Here is a 27,778-nt window from a genome sequence, read left to right as displayed (position 1 = left end):
CAATGTGGGCTCCGCGGAGCAGAGGAGCGCCTTGTGCAGAATGGAGGAGACTCCCTCGCCCCTCATCTCTGGCACACAGGTGCCGTCTGTTAAGTACAGGCCCCCACTGCAGGGCTTTATCCCGGTCCACCGGTCCTCCCCTGGCCAGCATCTGCTGGGAGCTGCACTCTCCACAGGCAGGGCTTTAAGCCGATTCCCAGGAATCGGGCCCCGTGCCCCTGCCTAAAGGGGCCCCGCTCTGGGGGGGGGGTGTCTTCAGCGGCATTTCAGTGGTAGGGGGTCCTTCGGAGCAGACGCCCCGCCGCCAAGTATTCTAATCAGGCCCCACAGCCGGCCCTGGCCAAAGGCTCCAGCCACACATGAGCTAAGGTCTGCACTTCCGCCACCCTGCCATTACAGCAGGGAGGGCACAAGGAAATTTGCAACACTCCCCAAGCTAAGGATTGCAAACCACAAGTAAAAGATCTGTCAATGACAGCATACATGGCGCACCTTCCCCAGCGCAGAGCCCCACCCTTTGAACATGGAACATTCCCAACCATCTCGACTTCATGAGCCCCCTTTCCTGACATGACTAAAAGTGCGTTTCTCCCAAGGCTTAACACAGAATAGATAGCTCAGAGCTGAGCTTATGTTTGGAACATGTTTGAGTGGCCATCAGTTCTCTAAGGAGCAAGTGTTAAATCTGTGGGATACACCCAACCTTGTTCCAGACTTTGCATATCACTATATTCAGTTTGTCACACTTATGTTTGTGTTGACTTCAGAACAAAATGGGGCCCATCATTATTTATCCACAAGTAAACTCGCATATGTTTAAAATGCAACACTTGGACACTGAGGGGGAGCACACAGTAGCTTGATGTTCCCTAGAAAGCACCTATCCCTGATAATTCTCCCTGGACGTATTGGAAGCTACTACCTACACTTCTGAAAACACCTGATTAACAAGAATCCCCAGAGCCTTCTGGCCTCATCATCCAGTATCATATTCACATTTAAACATTTTGCAGGTCAAATTTAAAATCAGGACTTCAAGCAGTATTTTTGTATAGTCTCTTACACAACACAATATGCATTCTCACTCGGATCGCTCAATTCCCAACCTATCCCAACCAAGCAGGGACAACGTACAGTTCTTGAAAGACCTGGACACTTCCCCACCTCAAATGCACTCCAACTGTTGAGAGAAGGCCACAGTAAAACATTTACAGATTTTTATTATACGAAAGAGTTACACATTCACTTCACATTTAGATATAGCTGTACAAATGTGCCTGATTTCTCTGCCATGTTAAGGGGGGGCGGTGGGGGATGGTGGGAAGGCAGGTAAGATTACCTGCAAGAAAAGGATCCTGCATCCCAATTTCATGTCAGAATGAAAGTGCATTTGTTCAAAAAAAGCAATTTGATTTTTAAAGCTCCAACTGGAAATGATAATGTGCACTGTGATATTCTAGCAAAGAAACTGCTGTTCGTTATCTTTTCCTGGGTCCAGTTCAAAAACATCAGGGACTTTTTAAAAAGTAGAATTAAGTATTAATGAAAAACGCAGGTTACAGTGCTAGAAAGAAAAGTCCTCGAGTCATCCACAAAACAGAGGCAATGGAAAGTGTACACTTCTTTCACACAACAGTCCCCACCAACATGTATCAAGCCAGACTGGAAGGGCATTTTGTATGGCAAAGGGGATCAAATCTACATTGCCCATTTACAAGTGATCTCTCTGCTCACATTGCCAACTGGGGGCTAATTAGCATCAGCTATGACAGTTTCTGGGTCATGTGGACACAGCTCCAAAATGAGATCACCACCCTGGTGGCTTATGGGAAATCAAACAGCCATCAGAAGTAACCATTTTCAGTCACTGCTAAGCTAGACTTGAACATACAGTTAAGATGAAGGACTCCATATCCCAATCTGAATGCCAGCCTGGTCCCATGAAATGAAGACAATGAAGCAAGTTTGAATCTGAATTCAGTTGCACCTCTTATATGAACTACGTTATGCCTCATGAAGACACACAGAGATCTGCAAATGTGCTGATGGCACTCTCACAAATTCAGCATGATATAAGGCCGAGTTCCTCTGAAACACTGTGACCACAGAATTTAGGCCGGGGTACTGAAGAATACATGGGGCTCAGAGTGTCTTAAGGGAAGTGCTGTCTGCTGGAGCCATTCCCTCTAGGAAGCTTCTTGCTAGTTGGAGAGTGCCTTCTTTATCCGTTCACACACTTCTCTAGGTCCCAAGGAAACCATCATCTCAGCAATGCTTGGTCCGTGCTGAAAACACACACAAAAGACACTGCACAAGTGAAAGCCAGCACTCTGTTGTGCTACTCACATTCCCACACTGCGCTCATCACAAGGCTATCAGAAATTGGAGTTTTTTATGTTTTTCCCTTGGTAACATCCAGTGGGTACAAGTCTGTATCACTCTATACTGGAGATGACTGGAGTTGTCAGTCACCTGCGATTAACATATCCTGAAATTTCTAATATAAGACTCTGGTTCTGTAGTCTGGGAAGAAAAGTCCCCAACATCAGGCCAACTTCTCTGCTGGGGTGGCATTATCAAACTCAGAGGATTTATGCCACAAGAGAACTCGCCCTGGTTTTTATTCATTTTGGACTAAAGGAGGAATTTATTGTTGGTTACATTATGAACCATGACACACACAAGAACCCAAAAGCTGACAACGCCCCTTACAGAAAAGCCAGCTGCCTTTCCAACCACAGGTTTGCAATTCTAGGGGGATGGCTTGGTACCTCTTATCTTCCTTAGCATCCCTCTCTGCCAAGGAGATTTTTTCACAATAGCACATTCACTTATTACAGTAACTGAGAAAAACACAAAAAAGATTTAGCACTGAAAAGCCTATGTCTTGTGACCAGAGAGCAGGCTGTTATTTACTGGATCCTAAGGTCTCAACTTCAAATGGCTTTTACCTGCTGTCCACTGAGGGCCAAGCGGAGGAGTTTCATCATGCTGCTGTACTCGGTCCCTCTCATCTGCTCCTGCAGGCCTCTCAGGTCTTCATTTAACCCTTCCGTAGTCAGAGCAGCAGTCTGCCCTTCCATCAGCCTTTGGGAGAGAAGATGCCCTCTCAGTCTAGTGACACATGGAGGTGAGGAATTCCCACTGACAGTAGGAGCTGCCCCAAATGACGCTTTTGCATACAAGCAAACTATTGCTTTTAGGAGACTAAGCACTACCTCAGGAGCACCAGAAAAACAGTAGCTCAGATAGGCAAGGGATTATAAAATGATGCCAGAGATCTGAAAAACTTACCCTATTACTAGCTTTCCTATCTCATCTACTTCTGATGAAATGGTTTGCAGCTGCTCTCGGGACACTGAGGGCCTGACCCATAAGTAAGAATATTCAGGCGCCACCAAGTTCTTCAGGCGGTTTATGTGACCCTGCGGGATGGAAAGAAGGGCTGTCAAGGCAGCTGAGGGAAAGAAAAGATAAAGTCTATTTCCAGTTAGATGTCAGGGTGGCAAAGGGGTCATTCACCACTGCTCTGCACTCTCATCAGTTCAGAGGGTGGAATGCTGACACTTGGCTTGGGTAGCATTTTACACCCACTTTCCACTGGTATAAATGACAATGTAAGTGCTGGGCAACAATGAGTCAGAGCCATTGAGCCTCTGTAGGAGGCCAGCGGTAGAGCAAGCAAGCTGAGTCAGAGCAGGACTCTACAAATGGCTCCCCCTACATTGACTCACTGAGGGCAGAAGCAGGAAGTCACATGAGTAAATTTGTATTTGCTGCCATAGTGAAACCACATTTTCAAGAGCCATTTCTGCCTTTCTAGAGCAAGATGTGCAGTGACCCCCAAACCCGCAGTGATCTCATGGGGCTGGAGTGTAGGAAACCATGTGGCCTTGTTCATGTAACATTAGGCAGGGCCATCATCTCCTCTTCTCCCACCTCAGCCCTTGCTTTGCCACTTCCTTTAAGATGAGGGCTCTGAATTAAGGAACCCCCTTGATTTAACCACAAAGTACCACATGTGACATCACTGGAAACATGCTCTCCCCATTTAGTCCCAGAACAGGCAGAAGGTAGGCAAGCTTCTCCAACAGCCCAGCCAACGTGCTCCGGAGATAATCAATCTCCTGGGGCAAGAGAAGGCCCATTCAGTCCTTGGACTCTCTGCTAAGACCACCATCTGTGATGGTGGGTTTGGTGATACAAATGACTGCTCACTACCCAGTAAGGTCATTCTGCATAGACATGTAGGTCTCCAAAGATAGTGGAGATGCTTGGAGTGTCATACCTGCAACCTGGACTGACTCCACAGCTCCATATTCTGGCATTAAGCAGGGATGCAGGTGTCTGGAATTGGCAGAATAGGACTTCTCACTGTTTCCAAAGCCTTGGAGCTTTAGAGCTCAAGTTCTAGAACTGCCCAGAACCCAGCTGGGTTACCTGTAGAGCTTCTGCCCTCCCCACTCTCTACTCCTCTCCCAAAGGGCACTACAGCTTTACTGCTTGTCATACTTTTCTCAGTAGGAGGACTCGCTCCACATAATTCTTCTCTAGAACCTCTCTGTCCACAAGCCGATCGCCATAGACCTGCTCCACCTGCATCTGCAGCTCCATCACCAGCTTTCGTCGTAGCCTCTCATCTCCAATCTGCTGGACCAGGTGAATCCTGCACAGAAGACAGAACCATCCCAATGACTATAAACCTCTTTGGCTTAGACTCAGACTAATGAATGTCATTATACAGTGTTTACAAAATAAACGCACAGAACCCTATGGAAAAATCCACATTACAGTGAGTGTAAATATTCAATAGTCCTCAATACACGGCTCTGGGAGAAGGTGGGGCACTTCACAGAGGTACACCATTAATAATGATAATTTTTAAAAAGTAATTTCTCACCCAGACTTAAGTCCTTGTATTCTCCTTGCAACATGGCCCATCTAGCTAGGCTTTCCTACCATGACCACCACCATAGTATCCAAGCTCCTGGCATATGAATGCTAGTGTGATTAGGTGGCTGGGTCAATTCCCCTCATTTGGTTTCGATTCGCAGAATAGTGGATTTCAGGGCCTTGCTCCATCAGGTGAAAGAGGAAGGGAGCAATTGCGCTGAACCTCCCATTGTGTGCAGTGGGCAGGATGCTTATATGGAGCTGCTGGAAAACTATTTGCTTTTCAGTAGATGGAGGGGCGCCCAAGGGAGAGAGGAACCCCAACAGTGGAGAATACAGAGAAAAGGTCATGAATGGGACAGCAGGCCAGGGGACCAGGCACACTGCGTCATCAGGTGAAGCTAAGTACACGAAGGGCAATTTTTAGAGTTGGTTGGAGACGAATAAGGTGCTACATCCAACTGTCATACCTGTTGTATTCTGGGAGTTTATCCAGATCCAGCAGGGCTGAGTGGGTGGTAATTCTGCCCACGTCAAACTCCAAGATCAGCTCCTCCAGTGTCCTGCCCATCTGATTCCCTGCAAAATAACCCAACAATGGCATCATGCATTCACTCCCAGGGAGAGCTAGTATCAGTGCTGTTTATTGTAGCAGGGAAACAGTGACACTGGAGGGTCCCTCCACACCTGCTCAGTGCCAACACGGAGCAGGGTACCTTCTTAAAAGAAAGGCAGAGCCCCCATGCCAAGACTTTGTGCAATACCAGTCTCATCCTGAGAACAGACTCCGCCAACTTTCTACCAAGTCTCAGCTATAGGCAGTGCCCAGGGAGTTCAGGCTGTTTTAAACGGGTGACATTGAATGAAGCATTCGAGTAGAAATGCCATTACCTAACTAATAATTTCGCCTGTATCTCTAACACCTGCCCATGCAGCAGTCAGCCCAGCAGCGCCAGTGCAGGGTACCCAGGCCATGTCACAGCAGCACTGAATTGTTACAAAGGTTGGGGGGAAAACACTGATTCAGAGCATTACTGCGAAGCTTCAGAGAACAATACTGCATCTCCTAAGCACCAGACAGCTTGGAGAGCCTTATGGCTGATTGGAACCTGGGACTTTTCCCTCTGGCTTTTGCCATTCTGATTCAGTTCTTAAAGAGAAATCATCTTCACGATGCTCAACCCATCAGCAAAAGTGTTCAGAGGGAGAAAGTTTCATCCCGTGGGAAGGGGTTAATTCACAGTGGGGTTCCTGAGCCACATGCAGGAAGCGCTGTCTTGCTAAGACATGAGACTGTTTGAGACTCCTGCAAAACCAGAGTCCGAAGGAGAGTGACTGGCCTAGCTTCCCATGGACTTTCAGGTTAAGCAGGCAGGGGAAAATCTTTAATGTCGTGTTTTAAATACTAATCAGAGAGTGGAAGTGTCCTTAACGGTCCCCAGAGGAGCTGCTGCTCCCCTGCATCCCACCTCCAGCTCTTTTCATTTTACAGTGAAGCTGGTGCTGAACAGACAATCTTGGGGACTGAAATCCTCTAGCATGAGCAGGGCAGCAGGACGGCAAACTTTCCCCACTCCACCCCACCTGCGCTCTGGAGGGGCCACCTCCCAGATGGGGGGAGGGAGAGGGTTAATCTCCATAATCCATTCCCTCTCTGCTGAGATTGTCACTAGGTAGCCGTTGCCCACTCGGAACTGGACTCAATTTTAAACAGCTCCCCAGAGGTATCCTGACCCTCGGCACTCTTGTGGGGACTTTAGAGGAGCTGGCAGCATTTTGGTTGTAGAGACCCTTTTGACCCCCTTCGAAGAGAGTTCAGACAGTGCTGAAACATTAATACACCAAATCTTTCCACAAGCAGCAAACGTGTCAAGTAGCCAGACCTAGGGGCAGCTCCCAGTGTGTTGGGCCTCTCTCCAGTACCTGCAAATCCAGAGCCGCAGTTGGTGATGATGTCCAGTAGAGCTTGTGGCAAGCAGCCATCTTGAACAAAATGTTCTAGAAAAATGTCTCCCTGCCTTTTGGACAGTTTACTGCCATCTTTGTTCAAGAGCAACGGAAGGTGGCCAAACCGAGGAGGGTCCCAGCCAAAGGCTCTGTAGATAAGAAGGTGCTTGGATGTTGAAGTAAGCCACTCAGTTCCACGCAAAACGTGGCTAATTCCCATGTGATGGTCATCCACCACATTTGCCAGGTGGTATGTGGGGAAGCCATCCCCTTTTAAGATCACTGGATCACCTTCCACGGTAGCTACTTCATGCTTGCTCCATCCATAGACCAGATCATGAAAGGGCTCCATACCTTCCTTCAGCCGGAAGCGGACCACGTAGTCAGAGCCCTGTGTCAACTTCTCAGCCACTCGCTCTGAGCTCAAGTGTCGGCACCTGTTGTCGTACCTTTTGGGACAGGCGAGCAATGGTCTTGGGTCAGTACCACTGGCAAAAGGTCAGCTTTTTCTATTCTAGCCTGGATCCTGAGTTCCAATCTCAGCTCTGGCAACAATTCACTTGGGGCTGGGTCAAGTTACCTCACCTCTATGCCTCAGCCCCTCGTTCTGTGAGGTGGGGATAATGTTGATCTACTTACACACCTCACTGGGAGGGCGGGGGATTGAGAAGCTTGGCCAGTTAATGCGTGTAATGCTCTTTAGAGACAGTATGTGCTATATAAATGTTAAACATGGTCATTTAGGCTAAAGACTGGGACTTTCTCTTCAACAACAAGATACATTTGGAGCTAAAGACAAAGTGATAAGTAAGAGCTCTAATTATTCTGAGCTGTTAATGTCTTCAGTGCCCCTGTAGTTGGGCAGCTGGTGTCTCAGAGTCCAATGCCAGAGATTTCTTAACTGGTTTTGCATGCACGCACTCCACAGGAAGCCCCCTACCGTGGTGTCTGCCGATTCCGTAGCGCATCCTTCTTCAGCAGTTCCAGGCGCTGAGGGGTGCAAAAGCAGCGGTAGGCAGCACCATTCTCCAGAAGAACCTCGCTGGCTTTCTTATACAGTTCAAGTCTGTGAGACTGCTGATAGGGCCCAACTGGGCCTCCCTTGTGAGGACTTTCATCAGGTGGGATACCTGGAATGCCAGAGTTTTGGGATTTAACAAGCTCTCAATCCAAGGTAAAATTTGATGGCAGAGCATTCAACAGGGATCAGAAGGCAAGATTTTACTTTGGAGTGTGTCCACAGAGCACACTGCTCACACGCAGCATGGGACTCTACTTGGTGAACTATAGTGGAATCTTCCATAGTCATCAATAGTGTTAGCATTTATAGCAGGGGTGGCCAAACTGTGGCTTGCAAGCCACATGTGGCTCTTTTACAGTTAAAGTGCGGATCACGGACTCCCACCCCATTCTCCACCTACTATTCTCCACCTACTAGACTTGGGTGAGGAGAACGCTCAGGACCTCTGTCTTGCAGGAAGATGGTGGAGTAGGGGCTTCTGCCCAATGGGGAGGGGGGCCTTGGGGAATCCAGTCCTGCAAGGCACACCTGCTGGGGCTCAGGGCTTCAGCAGGAGCGGGGCTGAAGCCCTGAGCCCCAGCAGGTGCCTCCCACAGGGAAGAAGCCCCAAGCCCTGGCAGACCTACTCTTGAACTTCTGAAGATTGTCAGATTCGGCTCAGAGGGTCAGTAAGTCTGGCCATCCCTGGTTTATAGTCTCTTCAGGTTTTCAGCCACTGGCAGGTGAGACCATCACAAACTGGCAAATACTTGAGCAGGTCTAATACATTTCAAGTAGCCAAGTATGGCGGTATGTAAGTAGGGGCACATGCACACACTTTCCTCTGATAAGTTACACTATCTTCATAGAAATACAACTGAGATTTTGAACCCATTATTTTCTCTACTGTAAAGTTATTTGATTACCAGAGTACTTGGAATTCTATCTTTAAATATAAACATGCTAAACAGAATTTACAGTAACACCATCTTCTCAAATGCTCACCATCAATGTAGTAGCTTTAAAACTCATCCAAGCACAAAAAGAGGCAAAGGATGCAGCCCGGGGACTGGTGTGTACACAGATGAACGGCCACCTCTGAATCTTATAAGACATGTCATAGAACCCTTTTTTGCAAATTACATACACACACAATTTTTTTAACTCATGCTGAGTTTTCTTAGTTCCAACTCCTGGCCTTTTCACCAACCTCCCACACACTTCTTTAGTAGGGATGCATCTCTTTCCAGGTAAACATGCATGGGTCCTTCTGCACAGGATAACCAAAGAACACTCACCTAATCATTAGCTAAAGTCTTACTACAATAGGACCCTTCTGGCTCCTAGCGCTTTATGATAACCACTAGATCAATATATTGAATAGCAAGGGACAGTGCTGCCAGGATTTTGAATTTTAGTGAGGCTCTTTTTAATGGTAAAACTCTTCATGGTGTAGATGTTTCAGTAGTTAAGAAGTGAAGTGTATAAACTTGGAAGTTACCTGCCCAATCCAGCATATCCTCTATTCCTTCTGCAGCCCCAGCCACCACGCGACTTTGATCCGTATCTTCCAGTCTCAAGATAAAAGACCCTTGGTGTTTTCTGGCAAAAATGTAATTGTACAAAGCAGTACGAAGGCCACCCAAGTGCAGAAAGCCTGGGTTATCAGAGCGAAAACAGAGCAAGTCAGGCCAAATTAAATACAATCGACAAAGAGGTTTTTCAACAGGAGCTGTAAACTATTGTTTATGATGGCATTTAACACATTCTTGCACCTGAACAGCACAGTGAAACAACAAATGGCTATGCAGGCGATTAAAGCTCTGTCTACTAGGAAACTGAAGCACTGATGACTGTTTTTCAGAAATGGCTTCCCTGAGCTGGTGCTGAATATGGTTTAAATGACAGTGTCCACTGTAGAAAGCCAGTCTCAAAACTCTTTCCGAAGGCATAACTAGCTTCTGTCTTCCTCTCTGAAACACTGAAGAGTTTTGTGTGATCTGCCCTAGCACTTACACAAGTCCCAGTACTGGTTATGGGGATCTCATATGGAAAATTATCAGCAGCAGTTCAATTTCCTATTACAGACAAGTCTTCAAAGAGTAAATAAGCAAACTGAAGGTCAAAAGCAATGGCATACTAAAGACAGGGTGGGCTGTTAGATCACAAGAGTCTGCACGGATTGCCAACTCTGCCCAAACATTGGCCAGTTTGTAACGATCCCATCCTCTAGCGGAGGCCATTAGTCAGTGCTTCTAGTTACAGAGGAAGGAAATTGCCCTCTATCTTATTTATTTGGGAGACGTGTATCGCTGGGGCAGAATACTGCAAGATTTTCTCCTGACTCAGCATACAACATACCCACATGCGGTTTAACTGATCCCTAATGCAACTAATTGCAAAATGTGATAAGACAGAGAAGGGATAATGTCAGTTTGGTGTAAAATGTACATTTTTTAAAGGTATTTAAATGTTTTGGGAGCCTTCACAGATGAAAGGATGTAAACGTCAGGTATCACAGAAGTGAATGTTCAGTTTCAGTTCAGAGGGTTTCCCCCGCAACCCACATTAAACAAACCCTTGTAGCAAGCTACAAGAGAGAACCTGAAAACAAAAAGGACTAAAAATAGACCAGTGTATTTTCACTGGGAGAGAGTGCTAGTACTGAGCATGCAGAACTAGCCATCTTAGGCTCTGTTATTACAAACCACTCAGCACTAAGACACCGAAGTCCATGGGGCTCTGTACAGGCTGAAGGGCTCATACAGATAGAACAATTTGTCAGATTGTGTCCTTAATTATTTTTAAGGCACCTATTCCTGTGACATAGAAGTGGCAGCTGGTAGTTGGAGTTCCATTCTCAGATCTGCCACAGGAACAGGCCTTGTTTAGATACAAAACTTGTATCAGTTTAATTTTTTTAAATATATCTATTTACTTAAAGCACTGCAAGTCTGTGTGGATACTCTTAAATCAGTTTTCTGTTGCTTAGATATATTGCAACTTAAATTGAGAAGGAATCAGCTTAAAACTATATTGACACAACCCAGCTGTAAACATTGGTTTAACTAAATTGATTTAAGACATTTATTCTAGCTCAACTGATGCAACTTCAGTGTGTATACAAAGCCTTTGTGTGTGATCCTGGGCCTTTAAACTCAGGAGAAGAATGATATAATAGAGATCTCTCTCATAGGGGCATTGTGAAGCTTATCTAATTGTTTATAAAGTACTTTGAAAACTTTTAAATAAAACGTTTCTCCAAAAGTGCAAATGCCAACAGCAGGCAGATTGGGAAAAGAGCAAAAAACATTATTGATGGGGAAGGGTTACTAAATAGCAACTTTTAATTTTTTAAAAATTATTTCTGGCTCTGTACTAGATGAGTAATTTTTATAGTTTAAGTTAATATTTAGATTCCAAAGGAGTTTACATCCCCACTCCTGAATCACGAGAAATGAGGCTCATTTTTAACTCGCATCAAGTTTATCCTCTCGAATATGAGCTACATTTCGGTAGGTTTGGTTTAGTTTTCGGGCACTTTTTGAAAGTCTCAATGGGCGTTTCAAGGAGACATTTACAATTGACATTCAAATTATACCCTCCCCCCCAAGTGTCCCTTCCAGTAGGGCAGAACCCCCCGCGGCCAGTAACGTGCTATCCCCTTATGGGTAACTTCAGATGTCGGCAAGGACAAAAAACTCTAACCCCAGCTGCTACCGCCACCCTGTGCTGGGACTGGAGTCCTTTACCTGTGGGGCTGGGCGCGAACCGCACCCTCACCCCAGTTCCGCAGGGCACATCCCCCGCTTGAGACGACACTCTAGCGCCCCGCGGAGACAGCCAGCAAGGAGCAACCCGCAGGAGGGCCCCAACGCCCCGCAGCGCAGGGGCCATAGAAGAGCCCGTTCCGGCACAGCCAGCACGGAGCTCAGCACGCACGTGGCTGCGGAGAATTACATCCGGGTTTGCACAGCCAGCCAATCGGCGGCACCCTCACCCCATAGGGCGGGGGGGGCCCTTAAAGGCGCAGGTCCCCTTTATCTTACTCCTAGGCTCCAGGCATTGTTGTCGGGCACTTCGCCGTGTCTAAACGGGGGCCCGAGCTACAAGTCACTCCGCACTGGCCAATCATAGCCCCCCCACCCCGACTAACTCCGGGCCTCTCAGGGGCCGCGGGCGTCAGGCTGGAGAAGTGGCGCTTTTTACCCTCCGCGCCAATAGCACGCGGGTGTTTCCCCACCAGCGCGCGATTTCCCGGTGAGGTGTCAACGTCACCTCTCGACGGGCACCGCCGCGGCCTGGCCCCGTAGCGAGCCATGCCCGGAGAGCGCGGAGCCAGCCTGCTCCGGGCAGGGCCGGTGGTGCGCGAGGACCGGCCAGACCAGGGGGTAACGCCGGGCCGGGCCGGGCTGCGTGCGGCCCGAGCCCTCCCGTCCCGCTGCCCAGGGCGGCAGCTGGGGTTTGGCGCGGGGTCTGTCAGGCGCCCGGCACGTTTCGGGGCGTGGGGGGCAGCGGCCCCAGACCCCGCCGCCCCGGACCCATTTCCTGCCCGCGCGCCAGGGCCGAGGGGAGCGGGCCCCGTCTGGCGGCGGGACTGCGCTCTGAAGCAGCGAGCACCACAGAACGGCTCCTGCCCAGCCGCCTCTGGCGGTGGAAGCGGGGTACGGGGACCAGTAGGAGCCAATCCTGGGCGAGCGGGGGCGGGGTACGGGGGCCAGTGGGGACCAATCCCAGCGCACGGCGTTTCCCAGCACCCCCCGCGGGCGGATTGTACACAATCATCATGGCCGCTGCCTCTGCCTCCCCTGATGGTGAGAGCTGGTGGCAGCCGGGGCAGGGACCGTGGTGGGACGGGGCCTCGTGCCGGGGTCGGAGGGCTGCCCCCGAGGCTGCCATGAGAGGATAGAGCCCTGGGAGGGAAGGCGCAGCCCGGGCAGCGGGGTGCTGAGACCCGGGATCGGGGGGAGCCCTGGCAGCTGCCCCCCGCCGTGGGAGGGGGTGTCTGAGTCTCACGGGCACCTGGGCCCTGGTTCCTGGCCGGAGGCAGCAGGAGCAGAGGCGGAGGAGCGAAGCGGCTGCCTTAGTGCCAGTGTGTCTGGCCCTGAGGAGCACGGGGACGGGGGAGAGCGGAGCCGCCGGCGGGAGACCTCAGCAGCGTTAATCGCCCAACGTGCCTCCCTCTGGGCTTGTCTGGGTCTGTTTGTTTTCTTAGAAGTTGATGAACCTGGTATGGAAACAGAAGCTCAGAAACTGCAGCTTAACTGTGGAGATACCGGGGAAAGCAATTCCGCTGCTGCTGGAAAACCCTTGGAAATGGACCAGCTACAAGAGGATTCAGCCATTTCACAGGCTTCAGTCAGCAACGGTGGCGATTCCGAGACTGAGAAGGATCTAGTAGAATTAAAAATCATTTGGAACAAAAATAAATATGATGTGAAGTTCCCGCTTGACAGCACAGGGGCTGATCTGAAAGAGAAAATTCACTCTCTCACAGGTAAAATCTCGAGTATGCAGCATGCAGATATAATTACTTACGACATAGGTTTGTTTGTCTTCTGACCACAAATATACTCATGGGGGTTTAAAATGCTCTTTAATTCTTGCCTCTTAGGCCTTCCACCCACTATGCAGAAAGTCATGTTTAAGGGGCTTCTACCAGAAGAGAAAACATTACGGGAAATCAAAGTAACAAATGGTGCAAAAATAATGGTTGTTGGTTCAACTATCAATGATGTGCTAGCAGTAAATACTCCCAAAGAAGCTGCTCAACAAGAGGTGAAATCTGAAGAAAATAAAAAAGAGCCGCTTTGTAGACAAAAGGTAAGTGCTGTCTCAATAACTGTTGGCATAGGACAAGGAAATTTGGGCTCCTACAGTTCTTGTGTAACATTATGTTCTAACCCTTGGGTTCTATTCCACTCTGAAGTAGACTATTTTTCTTACAATCAGTATTACAAGAAGGGGCCAGCATAGGTCAGTTCTAACAGAACATTCTGTGATATTGATATCTATCTAGTCCAGTGGAAGCCCTGGATTCGCAAGGTCAGTGCTGCTCTAGTGACTTATGGACCTCAGCAACTCAATAAGACAAATGTTAATAGCAAGGATTCACAAGAGACAGGCTTCATATTTCCATTTTTAGTCTCCTCTTTTAGGTCAGGTGAGCACAAATTGGTGGCTGTTCAGTCACTAATGTGAAACAACATAATGATCTTAGTCCCATTCCTAGCAGTCTAGTTGCTATGTCTCCAAAACTACCTTCATAGTTGGCACCTAGTGGTCCCTTTTTTGGCAGCTTCAGCACAGAGAACACTGAACTCCTCACATCTAAAAGTGTTTTCCCCCCATAAGAAAGTTCAGCTACAGTGTAAGAAAGCATGCTCTCATGGCTGTGCTGCATCTGTGGTAGAGCTGAGTAAAGGGCTTTTAATTCGAGTTGTTTTCAGCCACGAATCTTTCATCAGCAACAAATTCCGTTAAAAGTTAATGTCCACTGTTGGTCTGCAATTCTTTTATGAAATATGTTTTTGTCTTTTTATAATCTATCATAGTTCTCATTTACTGTAAATTTCATCATTGTTCAAAGGTACTCAGCAAACTTGTCAGTCGCAAGCATGTTTTTCATAATTACTAGTGCTCTAATTTATTCTGGTTTTGTTGCTCTGTTACTTTATTAAATCTAAGGATTGTATTTCTGAAAGTCATTGAACATAACACCTGATTATTACAATTGTCTTGCTAAGGGATAACTCGTCTCTGATATTAAACTGGTGCCTGGCTTCTGTACACAATAGAAGACGTTTTCCTTTTTTGCATCTTCTTTAGGTTTTGATTCACAGTTTTTCTTTAGACAGTCATAAAAAACCAGTTAACTTTTAAAACTAACCAGTTTCTGTATGATAAATGACTTTTACCCTATTTAAAAAAAAAAAGTTACATAGATCTATTGCATGGTATTTCAGGAAGTGGTCTGGAGTAAATTAAAAGCTTTATATCACATTTCAGTAGTCTAATGTCTGTTTTTCATTATAGCAACACAGAAAAGTATTGGATAAAGGAAAACCTGAAGACGTGATGCCTTCTGTTAAGGGTGTTCAGGTAAGTTAAAATAACCACTCGGACCACTGTCCTGATCAGGAAATATGCTACCAGCCTATTGATCATGCTCCCTTAGACTTTTTCCAGATTTGTTCCCCCTGCTATCTTAGTACTCTACAGCTTTTTCTTGTGCATTTTAAGTCTTGCATTTTCACTTTTCGTATTGCGTATTTTTAGGAGCGCCTGCCAACAGTGCCCTTATCCGGCATGTACAACAAAACAGGGGGGAAAGTGAGGCTGACCTTTAAACTAGAGCAAGATCAGCTGTGGATAGGCACTAAAGGTAAGTGACTAAGATTATTACTCCAGGTATTGACTAGTTGTGTATGTACAGACTAGACCTTAAGGTCAGAAGAGACCATCATGATCATCTAGTCTGACCTCCTGCACATTGCAGGTCACAGAACCTCGCCCACCCACTGCTGTAATAGACCCATCACTTCTGGCTGAGTTACTGAAGTCCTCAAATCATGATTTAAAGACTTCAAGTTGTGGAGAATCTACCATTTACACTTGTTCAAACGCTGCAGAGGAAGGAGAAAAAAACCCCAGCCTCTCTGCCAGTTTGACTTGGGGGAAGATTGCCATATTTGAAGTCAGGAAGGAATCAGTTAGACCCTGAGCATGTGTGCAAGACCCATCAGCCAGACACCTGGGAAAGAATTCTCTACTGTAACTCGGAGCCGTCCCCATCTAGCGTCACGTCTCCATCTGTTGGCAATATTTGCTCCTAGCAATCGCAGACCGGGTACATGCCATTGTTGGCAGTCCCATCATAAAGATCAGTTTCAGTCAAGAATAAATGTTCTTAAAGGAATAGCTCCTGCTCTTTTTATATGAATCATTCAAAATCGGATGTTCACTGTTTCTTTCCCAGATAGGCTTTCTTCAGGAGGCTGAATATTACAAAATATTTTACATATTTGTACTTGGAAAGCTTGAGTTTATTTGTATTATTTTGCCATAAGTAAGGTTAAGATTTTGTCATGTTTATTTTTAGTAAAAGTCACTGACGAGGGAGGCAGCACCCACCACCCGTGGGGGCTCATTGCTCCGGGGTGCCCTGCCTCCCACAGCAGCTCGGAGCTCCAGGGCCGGCACCTGGGAGATCCATGACCTCTGTGAAATAATCTTATTCTTAGCCCTAACTCTCAATTGTGGATTATAATACTTAGCATTCATAACATTTGTTATCTTCAGAGCACTGCATAAGCAATTTAATCCCCACAGCACAGGGAGGCTCAGGGACTTATCTAAAGCCACAGAGGGTCTCTCTCAGAGCTGAAATACTGCTAGGAATACTGGCACCACTCTCATTATCTGTTCTAGGAACTGAAATGAGTTGGGTGACTTGTTTCAGGGCTGTGCAATTGCAATCTAGTTTAGAGATGACAGCATGTGCCATGGCAGGGAATTCAATTTATAATCTTGAAGACAGGCCAGCAGGAGCTGAAAGTACTGTGGAGATAGCACAGTGTGTGGGGGACATCACTCTCAAATTAACTCCTTTGCTTCCAGATAACTAAAGGAACCCATGCCTTGCTCCCCTTCGCCAGGACAGGATGATGCTGCAAAAATGGGGGAGAAGAATGTGGGGGACTTGTTGTCTGAGTAAGAGAACTTAGCTGGACTGTTCTGTCAGCTTGGATAACAATTTCCTGCTGCAAGATGATAATAGTTAATACTTCTATATTGAGCTTTGCAAACATTTGCAAACCTTAGCTCCCATGCAGCACAGGTCTTCTTCCAAAGCCTAGCAGAAATTGCTGGCTGGGTTCTGTGGGCCTATGATGTCCAGGAGGTCAGACTAGATTACCATTATGGTCCCTTATGGACTTAAAATCTATGAATCCTGCGGCAACACCCAGTACGGTGACTTCATTTTTGTTAGGCTAAATGGTTGTTGGAGAACTAGTCCTATTACAGCATGGCCTGGGTGTTGGTGCCGTCAAGTCAGAGTTGCTCTCCGTTTCATTATTGATAGGTGTGTTCTATTGGCTAATTAGTGTTTGAATAATTACTTACCTTTCCCTCTGCTACAGATTTTGAGAATTAATATTTCAAAAACACCTTTTGATCCTAGGGTGAACAACTTCCTCTGGCTATGCCTCATTGACCTATCCATTTCAGAGATGTTATGAGAAGTAATCAGTTAATATTTGGAGGATGCAGAATAAGTGCCAAGTAATTTGCTCAGTAAATGATCATCTTCCCATCAATTTGATTGGAATTGGTCTGTGACAGCCATAGGGTCAGAGTAATTATTGCATTAAAATGGAGATGATTGGTTTACATTTTTACATTTTTGTCTTCTCTATGGTGTAACAAAATGCCTCTGCTGCTGCATTTTCTTATGTATCTTTTCCGAGCAGTTGCTGCTTTCTGCGTGGCACTTCAAAGAGTGTTCCTCATTTAAGGTGTGCATTGCTTGGCTTATCTTCTATAATTAGAGCTTGTTTTTATCTGTGTTTTCCTCTCAAGAAGAGGAACTTAGAGTGTCAGACTAACATGGGTGATGGAAGTTGAAATTAAGAGGAAAGATTTTAGTTTAAAGTCTAAAGGAAGAAGTGAGGACATACGTCAGAGATAAGGAATGGAAGAAATCTATCGTTGAGTCCTATGCTTTAGTAATTCCTCTTGATCACAGCTGGCTACCTAATCCATTATTTTGTACTGTTATCATAGTCATTTTTTTCAATATGTCTTGTATTTTCTCACCCTTCTATACTCTTATTAATATTTCCCTTCCTATCATTTTACTACCTTTATAATAACCACTACATGCGGTCTTGTGCTGGAGACAGGACTAGATCTTGATGGAGAGTTGTACACTTTTCCATAGCTCAATTCTGCAGAAATTGGAAGGATGAAAAGAGGTAATTGTTTTACACACTTAGACCCTGATCCCACATACATATATGTACGTGCTTCACTTTACAGTTGAGTCCTATCAATTTTAATGAGACTGCTTACAGTAGTAAAGCTAAGCACATGCATAAGTGTTTGCAGGATCAGGATCCTATATTGGTTGGTTGAAGAAATTAAGTTGTCTGGTATTTAGAGGGGCTACCTGGCACAATATGAGTCATCAAAGTTTAGGTGGCAGGGACTGGGATTACTCTGAATTGCTTGCATGCTGCTGTCCCGTACCTCCCCCAACAGGAGTGTGAGAGATGGTGTTTGAAGTCAATATGAAGCACTGTAGCAAGGCACTGCTGATATATCAAACATTATTTTTATCCATTTTAATGTAGAGAGAACAGAAAAAATACCCATGGGGTCCATTAAAAATGTAGTGAGTGAACCTATTGAAGGACATGAGGATTATCACATGATGGTAAGTAATTCCTCTGCTTAAGTAATAATGGACTAATAACTTGATGCTAATACATTGAACAGGAGGTTTAAGTTAGAAAAAGGCCAAGGTTGACAGTCTTGAAGGTTTTAAATGCTTCTAAAAGGCTTCCCCTTCAATATTGTCTGCTATTGCAGAGTAAGTATTCTGAGCAGTATGAGCTGAATGCTTGCCATGACTTTGAGATACTGAACAGTGTCTACCTAAGATTTAAAGCCATTTAAAATCCTGTGGCTTGAAATGAGAGCACAGCCTCTGTCAGAAATGTTTAAATTTGGAGTATTTCCTAAAATGGTGTATCATTATACTTGGGGACAGACTTTCAGAAGAGCTTAGCTTGTTGTGTGCAGATTGGGTGCTGAACTCTTCTGAAAACATGGCCATAATCCTATCTGATTTTATTATAGTTAACATTTGTCTTTTCAGTTTCTTCCTTTGTATCAACATTTATGTCCCTAACATTGGGGCCAGTAAGAATTCCACATTTTCAGCATTACTTTCCACTAAAAAATTCTTCCAGAACAATCTTTAGCTCAGTAAGAACTTAACGAACAGTTACAATACGAGAAAGTTAGTAGTCCTAGAGCAGGGATTGGCAACCTTTGGCATGCGGCCCACCAGGGTAAGCACCCTGGCAGGCCGGACAGCACATCTCTCAGCCCACACCACTTCCCACAGCCCCCTTTGGCCTGGAGCGGCAAATCAATCGACCGAACCTGCGAACATGGCAGGTAAACAAGCCGGCCCGGCCTGCCAGGGTGCTTACCCTGGCAGGCCATATGGTAAAGGTTGCCGATCTCTGTCCTAGAGTGAACTTCTTCTCTCTGATCATTTTCTCAAAATAAACACTTTGTGGTGATGTTCCTTTGTCAGAAAAGAGGTTAGCTCTTAGGTTACTGCTGGTATTATTTCCCCATATCTGGTTCTGCATTAATTCCTGTTGCATTCATCTTCTCTACTTGCCTCAGTGGAGGTAAAGAATTTTCCCACCCTCCATTTTAATGTACTAAATCTCTGAAAGGTTGGTAATGTGTTTAGGAAAGTGATACATATCAGGCACGGGTAATGTCAATTCTGCTATGGGGCTTGTTAAAGTCCAAGAGTTCTTTTTTTTCCAGTTCAGGTCTTTCTTTTAAAGAATATCACTGTAACTAAACTTTGTAATGTTGAGATAAGTTTTAGACAGAAATTCCACTTCTTTCTTTGTGGGAGGAAAGGGGAAAATGCCCTGAGCAAAACATTATCTGCAAGAGGAGGCTGTTCCATGCCTTTTCCAAGCATTCCATTTGTGATCACTCAGATGGAAGAGCAGCTCTTCAGATTAGGGCATAAACTGTTGCTCAAACCACAAGGATAGAAACTGTTGCCACTTCGTAGTTCTCTCTCCTATTTACATCAGTCATAATAAATAGATAATGATATTTAACATTTAAATTCAGCAAGTATTTTGTAACTTCAGCTGCTGCAATGCCGCCATCTGCCTCAGCCCTTGGTTGGCTTCTCAGCCCTGTGCCCTGAGTTAACTGGTTAGATTTTTTTCTAGCAGCTGTGCTGCAGATTCTGCACTGAGTGTGAGGTAGGAGCATTTGGAGGAGGCAGTAGTCACAGTAGATTAGATTAAATTAATTTCAAAGTAAATGAATTGGCCATCCAGATTGTCTGACACGACTTGTTCTGTTTGTTTCCAATCTGTAAATGCTACCTGTTGTCCTCTTAATTTTGCAGGCATTTCAACTGGGCCCTACAGAAGCATCTTACTACTGGGTCTATTGGGTACCTACTCAGTATGTTGATGCAATCAAAGACACAGTACTGGGCAAATGGCAGTATTTTTGAAAGCACGCTCACCTCTGGCACAGGAGACTGGCACAAAACAAAGGACACTGCTGGGAGAGGCCTCCAACATCCCTGGATGTGACAGTCCTGGAACTTTATTAATAAAATACGATATAACGAGGCATTGACGGAAGCCAGAGGTGATGTTCTTTCACCATTAGTTTACTTTTAACTTAAAAATTTCAGCATCCCTTTTCTGCAGTCAGCTTCAATCATATTTAAAGTAAATACAATGGAAATTAATAAATCTTAATTAATAAAACATTGTGTGTAATACACTTAAATCTGCTGAGAGTAGATCTTCCAATTTAGTTTTCAGAAGAAAATATTACGATGTATTGTTGAGGATTTTTTACTTGATTTGAACAAAAGACAAATATTTTCATAATTCTTCAGTTACAAACACTTAATTTAGTTATTTGGTTGTGATTGAGAGTTTGAAAACAGTTTTTAAACATTTTTTAAACAGTATGCAATATTAGGGTTTAGTAAGCCATATTACGCTGGCCCTTGTATTTCAGGTTTGACTTCTTTTAGTAGCAACATGTTAACTTTTTTTTTTTTTTTTTTAAACCCAAAGATGCCCACTTACTCTGTTTTTTATACCAGCAGCTCTGGGATGATGCTTGCAATGTTGCGTATTGGGAGCAGGAAGATGCCACTGTAGACTTTCTGTAGCCAAGATGGCTTGGTTCTGCTTATATCCCATTTTATGCAATTTCAGTCATTCTTTGTTGCTTGCATAGCTCTGCCCCTGTGTCTCTTTCAGGAGGATTCTGTTTTTAAGGGCATCTTCTTTACCTTTTATGTTGAGGTCCAAAATCATATTGCAGCAAAGTCCTAACACTGACCTAGCTGGCTGAGTTAGTATTGATTTTTCAGTCTGCACTCTGCAAAGGACTCCTGGAGTCAGTGCACTGCAATTGTAACAAAGATGATGCTAAAGGAAGTGAACCAAAGAGACCTTCCTATTAATTATTGGGATAAGCTGGCCAAGATGCCACTTGATTTGGCTACTGCATAAGTAGGGTAGAATAATCAGTCCTATGTGATCTGGATTTGAAAAGTCCTAGTAATATAGTTCAGTGAATCTTATTAAGTTTTGTACCTGCACCCAACCACTGGCCTTTATCTTTAAAGGGTAAAGATGGTAAGGCTACATTTCAGCTTTTCTTTCCTCAAGTTTCCAACAGATTTTTCTAGTTCTTTACCTGAGTTCTTTCTGAAGTAATGTTCCTCATCTGTGGCTCATGACATTTTGCCTGTTAACTTAGCAGTTAAGTTAAAGTGCCATTTATCTCAGGTTTTCTGAGTGGACCCTTTCAGTCCTGGAAAGGTTCACACCCTTAACGGATTGTATTGCACAGCATGGCTGAATCAGTCCTGCTATCCGTTTAACCTACATGTAACAGATCACTGTTCTGATTTTTATCTCCTGTTTTTAAAAAACAAAAACAAAAAAAACACACACACACTGTAGACTCCTTAGTATTGTTTTACATGTGTAGCTCAGAATGTTGTGAAATTGGTTGGGAAACATCCCTCTTTAGCAAAGGCTAAATTTAACATATTCCTTGTCTATATTTCATTTTATTTGAAATAACCATGCTGAAACTCAGCAGATACAAATTCCTGGATGAGTATTTTTATAAAGATAGATGGGGAGGGAGTCAGTTATGGTGAGGGCTTTTTTTTCTCCAAAATATGGTGGTTGAAAGTCAATTTGGATTAGGGTTCTCTATCTGCCTGTAGACTATTGGTGGCAACATAATGTTGGTTCTGATTTGTCTTTCCAATTTGAACATCCTTGCAGTATAAATCAGTGTTAAAGGTGTTCTACTCCCCTTGTTTATAAATTGGTCACATGCTTGTTACACTTGTAGCTTGAGATACTTCCTTTTCATATGAAAACCGGTACTAATGTGTCTTGCCATATAATATATACATTGTAACAGGGATAGTTTTGAAGTAGTACAACGTCAGTTTCCTAGGACAACCTCTGAAAGTTCTTAGCAAGTACAGTAACTCCGCACTTAACGTTGTAGTTATGTTCCTGAAAAATGTGACTTTAAGCGAAACGATGTTAAGCAAATCCAATTTCCCCATAAGAATTAGTGTAAATGGGAGGATTAGGTTCCAGGGAAATTTTTTTCACCAGACAACCCCCACACCCACACACACACGCGCTATAAGTTTTAAACACACAATTTAATACTGGTACACAGTGATCATTGTGAAGCTTGGTTGAGGTGGAGGAGTCAGAGGGTGGGATATTTCCCTTACTGTTAAATGATGAACTAGCAGTTGGCTGAGCCCTCAAGGGTTAACTCTCTCACCCTACAAGGCAGCAGGAATGGAGGGAGGGAGTATGTGTGAGAGAGAGAGATGCATTTCCCCTTTAAGTACACTCCCTTGTTAATTAGATCAGCTTGCTGAGACCAGCTGCTGCAAGCTCCCTCTGTCCTGAGCCCCGGTGTGTCCCCCCTGCTCTATGGAAGATGGGGTAAGTGGGATGCAGGAGTAGGGGGAAGGGGGACACCCTCACATTAGCCCAGCTCTTCCTTCAAGCCCTCCACACAGCAAGCAGGAGTCTTGGGGAGCAGCTCCAAGGCAGAGGGCAGGAGCAGCACATGGCATTGGGGGGAGGGACAGCTGCAATTGCTAGCCTGCTGGGTAGCTGTAGCACCCCAGGGAACTTAGGAGGGCTGCTGGTCCACCCTGGTTCTAAGCCCCCACCAGCTAGCTGCAACAGGCTGCTCTTCCTGCAAGTGACTGCCAAAGGACGGTAGAAGGGAGCATTGCACAACTTTAAACAAGCATGTTCCCTAATTGGTCAGCAGCATAACAACAAAACAATGTTAACTGGGACGACTTTAAGTGAGGAATTACTGTACATTAATTCTGGTAATAGAGTTGCTGTCAGTTCCATTACCTTTGAGCGATATGTAAAACTTAAATGCAGATATCATGCTTTATATTTTCTAATGTCCAATTTTAGTATTAAGGCTAAAACTGCAATGTATGAAGGAAAGTGTATGTGCTGTACCTACACCAGGCAGTACCGCACTGTACATCAGTGCACAGCAAGAGGCAGTGACGCACGTGGAGCATTTTCTGTCCCTCATACTCATTCATGTACACCATCCCCCAGCCTTGCTGATTCAGCGATTATCAGCTTCCACTCACTGCCTCACTTATCCCTGAACTTGTCCATAAAACCACTTGTGTTCCCTTTCCTGTGCTTTCATTGACTTCATTTGAAAGGCCCCACTGCATTCTGTCCTGTTTTGCAACTCCTTCTAAACACTCCAGTGAACTCGGCGTTCACACTCAGTAACGTGGCTGAGCGCACTCTACCACCAGTGCTTGTAGTTCTGTGATAGTGTGGACATGCGACCTCACCACTTTCAAGAGAGCAAGGGCACCCAGGACACAGAATCCAGTGTAACATTTAATGTTCCTGTTTGCTCCTTCCCTGAGGACTTTATTGATTCTACATCCTGTGCCTGGTAAAATAGATCACTGATATTTAAAAGGACGCTGTCAGTTAAAAAATTCTGATTTTTACTTGTTACAAACATTTTATATTATTACAAATGAAGAAAAATATTAAATTCAAATGTACTTGTCCCTGTTTATGTACCTTGTTTCCTTTTTACCTTCATTTGATTTAGAACATGAAATCTGTTTAATTTTTGTTCACCCAATTTTACGTTGATTCTAAGGGCAGTTGTTTGGGTTACAACGCAGCAAGGGGAGATGTCTAACCTTTTTTCATGTTTTTTGGCTATGTTTATTGGTTTAGGGTTTTATGAAAGTTTATTCTTAAATTCAACCTGAAACATTCATTTTAAAGTTGACAGTGCCCCTTCAAGTTACAGGCGAGTTTCATCTTACGCTGGGGTTACGTTCCGCTATCAGCATGTAAAGCAAAAATCATGTATAGTCAAAATTACATTGAGTGTAATGGCGGGCAGAATTGCCCGCACCACAGGTGCAATATTTAAATTGTTATTTTTCTTTCTTTGTTTTTTGTTGGTTTTTTTTTTGTTTTTGCCGACCGCGCAAAGCTGAATTCGCACATGTTAAATGCGTGTAAGATGAGACTAGCCTGTATCTCAACACTGTTTGGAGTGATATGAAGCTTTGTGTCTTCTGGTATTACCTAAAAAAGTAACTTAGGCTATGTCTACACTAGCAGTTTTGTCGGTAAAACTTTTGTCAGTCAGGGGCCTGAAAAAACACCCCTCCCCCCGACTGACGTAAGTTATATTAACAGAAGTGCTGGTGTGCATAGTGCTATATCAGTGGGAGATGCTATCCCACTGACATAGCTATCACCGCTCATTGGGGGCGGTTTAATTATACCGGCAGGAGAGCTCTCTCCATTGGCATAGAATGGCTACACGGGAGACCTTACAGCAGCGCAGCTGTATCAGTACAACAGTGCCGCTGTAAGCTCTTTAGTGTTAACATAGCCATAGTTAACTTTGTTAATAAAAACCTAGGAATACACAATAACTTCAGCATACGTTCTGCAGTCTGCTGAGTCCAAGTCTCAGAGCCCTGTGTCTTTACACTGAATTCTCTTTATGTAAGCATGGGAAATTCCTTGCTGGATCCAGGATATCCATTTGTCCTAAGAGCCCAAGCAGCACATGGGCACTGATGGAGTAAAGAGTACATTAATATATCCTTAAGTAATAGAATCATTTATTACAAAATAAATGTTAGAAGTAAAAGTACTAATAAAATATATATTTTTAAATTGGCTGAATAAGATTGTTAAAGATCTTTCATAAAATCCTTTCATAGGGAGTTTGCCAGAATTCTTAATTATGCTTATGAACAATACAGAAGTTGAGTTCCTTATTTTCACATTAAACCCTTTTAATAGGGGGTTCTGTTCCCTAGTCTAAAAGAATGTAATTCCCAATGAAATGGGATGTAGCACCCCGTTATTAAGTAGTAGTGTAGGTGCTTTGCCCCACTGTTATGGTTACTGGCAAGCAGTGAAAGTATTTGGAATGCAAGTGAGGATATTTTTGGTGGAAATGAGGAAAGTATTTCCATGCACACAGACCCTAGATGCTTTTCATATGTTGTCTGGCCATAGTATCCATTTTAGCTATTCTAGGTGCCAGTACTTCTTTGAAGTACACTAGCACCAACTCATGTAAGTGAGGAGCCTCACTGAAGTCGAACACCTCATGGTGCTGGAGCTGGTGCTACCGTTACCAATGTAGTAGCAAGCCCTTCACTGTATTAGTTTTAATCTTTCCTTGCCTGGATTTCTCATTTATCTCTGCTCGTTTTGAATGTAATATTCACTCCATAACTCTCTGCATCCCAAGTATAAACACCTTCCTGATAGTATTTGCAAATCAGTACAATAAATGTTTTTTTACATTTTTGCTGGGCACAAATATCAACTGCACCAACTCTTATGCTCAGTCATTTTTGTATGAAGAATATTTAATAACTGTAAGTTTCCCATGTTAAGTTCAACCTTAAAGGAAATCATGCATTTTTCTTAGCACCAGTAAGTACATCTCAAGGTTAATGTATTACAAGCTAGGATAAGGATGCTCTTGTGGTTGTTAGTTGGGCAGTCACAAGAGAAAAAGAAAAAGTGGTTCAGGGGAAGGATTAGTTAAGAAACTGATAACATGCAATACTCTAACTTGTAGCACATGCATACAACACAATAAATTATGTAGATGTTTCCACACATTGTATCCACCATTTCATATGATAAGGGCCAAAGATAAACAGTTCATTTGCAATGCCATTTATCTCAAAGGTGCCATATTTTGGTGGGGTTTTCTTCCTTTTTCTCTTTTACCGGACTCCAGCTTTCCCTCAGAATAATTGTTGATGCAGCTATCAGGGCACTGGCGTGTTCTCTTCAGAGCACATGCTCTGTACTCTGTGATCCAATTGATTGGTGTGCCAAGTCAGTGGTAGAAGTTTTGCTTTCAAATTCTCCTTTCACTGTTTCTCCTCTCTCTCTCTCACTGTGCTTTCCCAAGGCACCTGTTTCATTTGGAGATTCATACTCTAGTCTTTCACTGCCTGATGAGTTGATTCTTTATTATGTTTATTGTCAGGGTCACTTTTATTATACTTGAGGGAGGCCAGGATCACTGTAGCAAGTCATTTTACTTCCAGCAAAAGATTTCCTTTGTGTGGCTCGAAGTTTACTATGTCTTACTTGTATTCTAGGCAATTCATTCTTTGGTTCTGTATGTTTAAAAAAAATAGACCATGTTTAAGTTTTCACTGCAGAATTATTATAAAATGGAATATGTAAGTACCATATTTATGGTATTTTAAAATCTATTACCTATTTTGGAGGAGGGGAAGATGACATATTTAGACTTAGATTTGCACTGCTGGATTTTTTTAAGCGTAACCTTGACTGGTTATCCTATTGTTTTATTCTGTAAAATTAGTCTTATCTATTAAAGTTTGATAATTAAGCATTCTGTGTTTGAGTGATTTACATTCTACACACCCTATTTCCTATAGAAAATAGAATTCAAAAATCATCTGTTAGAGAATGACTTCATATGTACCAGAGACAGAAGGGGACCATAGTTATCATCTAGTCTGACCTCCTGTATAACACAGGCCATAGAGCTCCCCCTTCCATATAGATTGAGATGTGGGTGCTTTTTGTTTTTTCCTCTCTCCCTTACTGCGCTCTCCTTTTAAGTGTTTTCCCTCTTCAGGTTTTTTTGCTTGCATTCTGTTTTTTCATTTTTTTCTCATGTCCTATCCTCACCCTTTTAATTTCATTAAAATAAAATAAAGAAACTGTATTCTTACCCGTCACTGATAAATTCATAACCCTTCCAAGTTGATCAAAGAAGTAAAAATTGTCCTGGTACCAAGAATCAAGGTGTAGGTAATTTATAGATGCCAAAAGCATGCTTGTGGTCCACAGCATACTGGTCATCTCACAGTTTCGCTTCTCCTCCTGTATTCCTTTATATGATGCCCAGGAAGTCAGGATTCCAGTGATACCTGTTGGCACTTCTGTAGACTAGAGTGTCTGTGTTGGATGCTGGCTTCCAAATATAGATGAATTAGCTATGTAGTTTGTTCTCTGTATTATTATTTAAAAAAAAAACAAAAACCCAAAAAACTGACTTATGAGACCCGAATATCTGCATTTATGCTTAAAAGTCAGGTTAGGTTTTGTTTTAAATGATAGAATGTGTGTGTTGAGTGTGCACATACTAAAAATGTAAATACATAGAAGTATAATCTAAAATACGGTCAAAAGTCCCACTTTAACTTCCCAGTCCACAAGAAGGGAGATGCTGAGGAAAAGTTTGACTTTGTGCAAGTCCTGTCTATCTGGATTTGTACAGTCTCTAAACAGCCTGGGGTCCTAGTGTGCCACTTGCTAGTCACACAACTTTTCTGCAGTTCAGTTTTCCCCCTATGAAAAATGGAGAAAATTACTGCCTCTGAGATCTGTGATTGAATAGTGCTGTCAGTGCTGTCTACTGTGCAGTAAGTAAAAACTTAGAGTGCATCTTAATAATTTCCAGTGTGTCCGTGCATTCTACCTCCACCCAGGAAATAAAATGTTCATTTCCAGACTTTCTAAAAGCGGCAGGCTTTTGTTTTTAAAG

General features: G+C 44.0%; 2 protein-coding genes across 5 annotated transcripts; one reads left to right on the top strand and one right to left on the bottom strand.

The window, feature by feature from the left end:
* Positions 1-1,200: 1,200 nt before the first annotated feature.
* On the bottom strand, positions 1,201-12,176 carry EARS2 (glutamyl-tRNA synthetase 2, mitochondrial). Of its 3 annotated transcripts, none has more exons than XM_030578279.1 (9): positions 12,119-12,176; positions 9,342-9,497; positions 7,781-7,970; positions 6,817-7,289; positions 5,364-5,472; positions 4,513-4,666; positions 3,295-3,425; positions 2,952-3,087; positions 1,201-2,285 (listed from the first exon to the last, which is right to left on the bottom strand). In XM_030578279.1, exons 1-9 carry the CDS (start codon positions 12,159-12,161, stop codon positions 2,202-2,204), a joined length of 1,476 nt encoding a protein of 491 aa, XP_030434139.1. In that variant the 5' UTR covers positions 12,162-12,176; the 3' UTR covers positions 1,201-2,201. The 3 variants fall into 3 exon arrangements, with proteins under 3 accessions (XP_030434139.1, XP_030434137.1, XP_030434138.1); XM_030578277.1 differs by lacking the exon at positions 12,119-12,176 and adding an exon at positions 11,593-11,850; XM_030578278.1 differs by lacking the exons at positions 1,201-2,285; positions 12,119-12,176 and adding exons at positions 2,292-2,843; positions 11,593-11,850.
* Positions 12,177-12,542: 366 nt separating this feature from the next.
* On the top strand, positions 12,543-20,408 carry UBFD1 (ubiquitin family domain containing 1). Of its 2 annotated transcripts, none has more exons than XM_030577324.1 (7): positions 12,543-12,654; positions 13,056-13,337; positions 13,455-13,663; positions 14,876-14,941; positions 15,119-15,224; positions 18,196-18,278; positions 20,022-20,408. In XM_030577324.1, exons 1-7 carry the CDS (start codon positions 12,627-12,629, stop codon positions 20,130-20,132), a joined length of 885 nt encoding a protein of 294 aa, XP_030433184.1. In that variant the 5' UTR covers positions 12,543-12,626; the 3' UTR covers positions 20,133-20,408. The 2 variants fall into 2 exon arrangements, with proteins under 2 accessions (XP_030433184.1, XP_030433183.1); XM_030577323.1 differs by having other exon boundaries at positions 12,588-12,654; positions 13,059-13,337.
* Positions 20,409-27,778: the final 7,370 nt, after the last annotated feature.

Source organism: Gopherus evgoodei, chromosome 10 (genome assembly GCF_007399415.2).
Source record: "Gopherus evgoodei ecotype Sinaloan lineage chromosome 10, rGopEvg1_v1.p, whole genome shotgun sequence".
In the NCBI taxonomy this organism is placed as follows: Eukaryota; Metazoa; Chordata; order Testudines; family Testudinidae; genus Gopherus; species Gopherus evgoodei.
This window is presented reverse-complemented; position numbering and strand designations above follow the sequence as displayed.

Excerpts from the sequence above, each read along its gene's own strand:
- EARS2 (XM_030578277.1), bottom strand. The coding sequence starts at position 11,737 with ATGGCCCCTGCGCTGCGGGGCGTTGGGGCCCTCCTGCGGGTTGCTCCT. Across the intron at positions 7,290-7,780 it reads CGGAATCGGCAGACACCACG|GTACGACAACAGGTGCCGAC; the intron begins GTAGGGGGCTTC and ends CTGTCCCAAAAG. Across the intron at positions 3,088-3,294 it reads ATAGGAAAGCTAGTAATAGG|GCTGATGGAAGGGCAGACTG; the intron begins GTAAGTTTTTCA and ends TCTCTCCCAAAG.
- UBFD1 (XM_030577324.1), top strand. The coding sequence starts at position 12,627 with ATGGCCGCTGCCTCTGCCTCCCCTGATG. Across the intron at positions 13,338-13,454 it reads GAAAATTCACTCTCTCACAG|GCCTTCCACCCACTATGCAG; the intron begins GTAAAATCTCGA and ends CTTGCCTCTTAG. Across the intron at positions 13,664-14,875 it reads AGCCGCTTTGTAGACAAAAG|CAACACAGAAAAGTATTGGA; the intron begins GTAAGTGCTGTC and ends TTTTCATTATAG.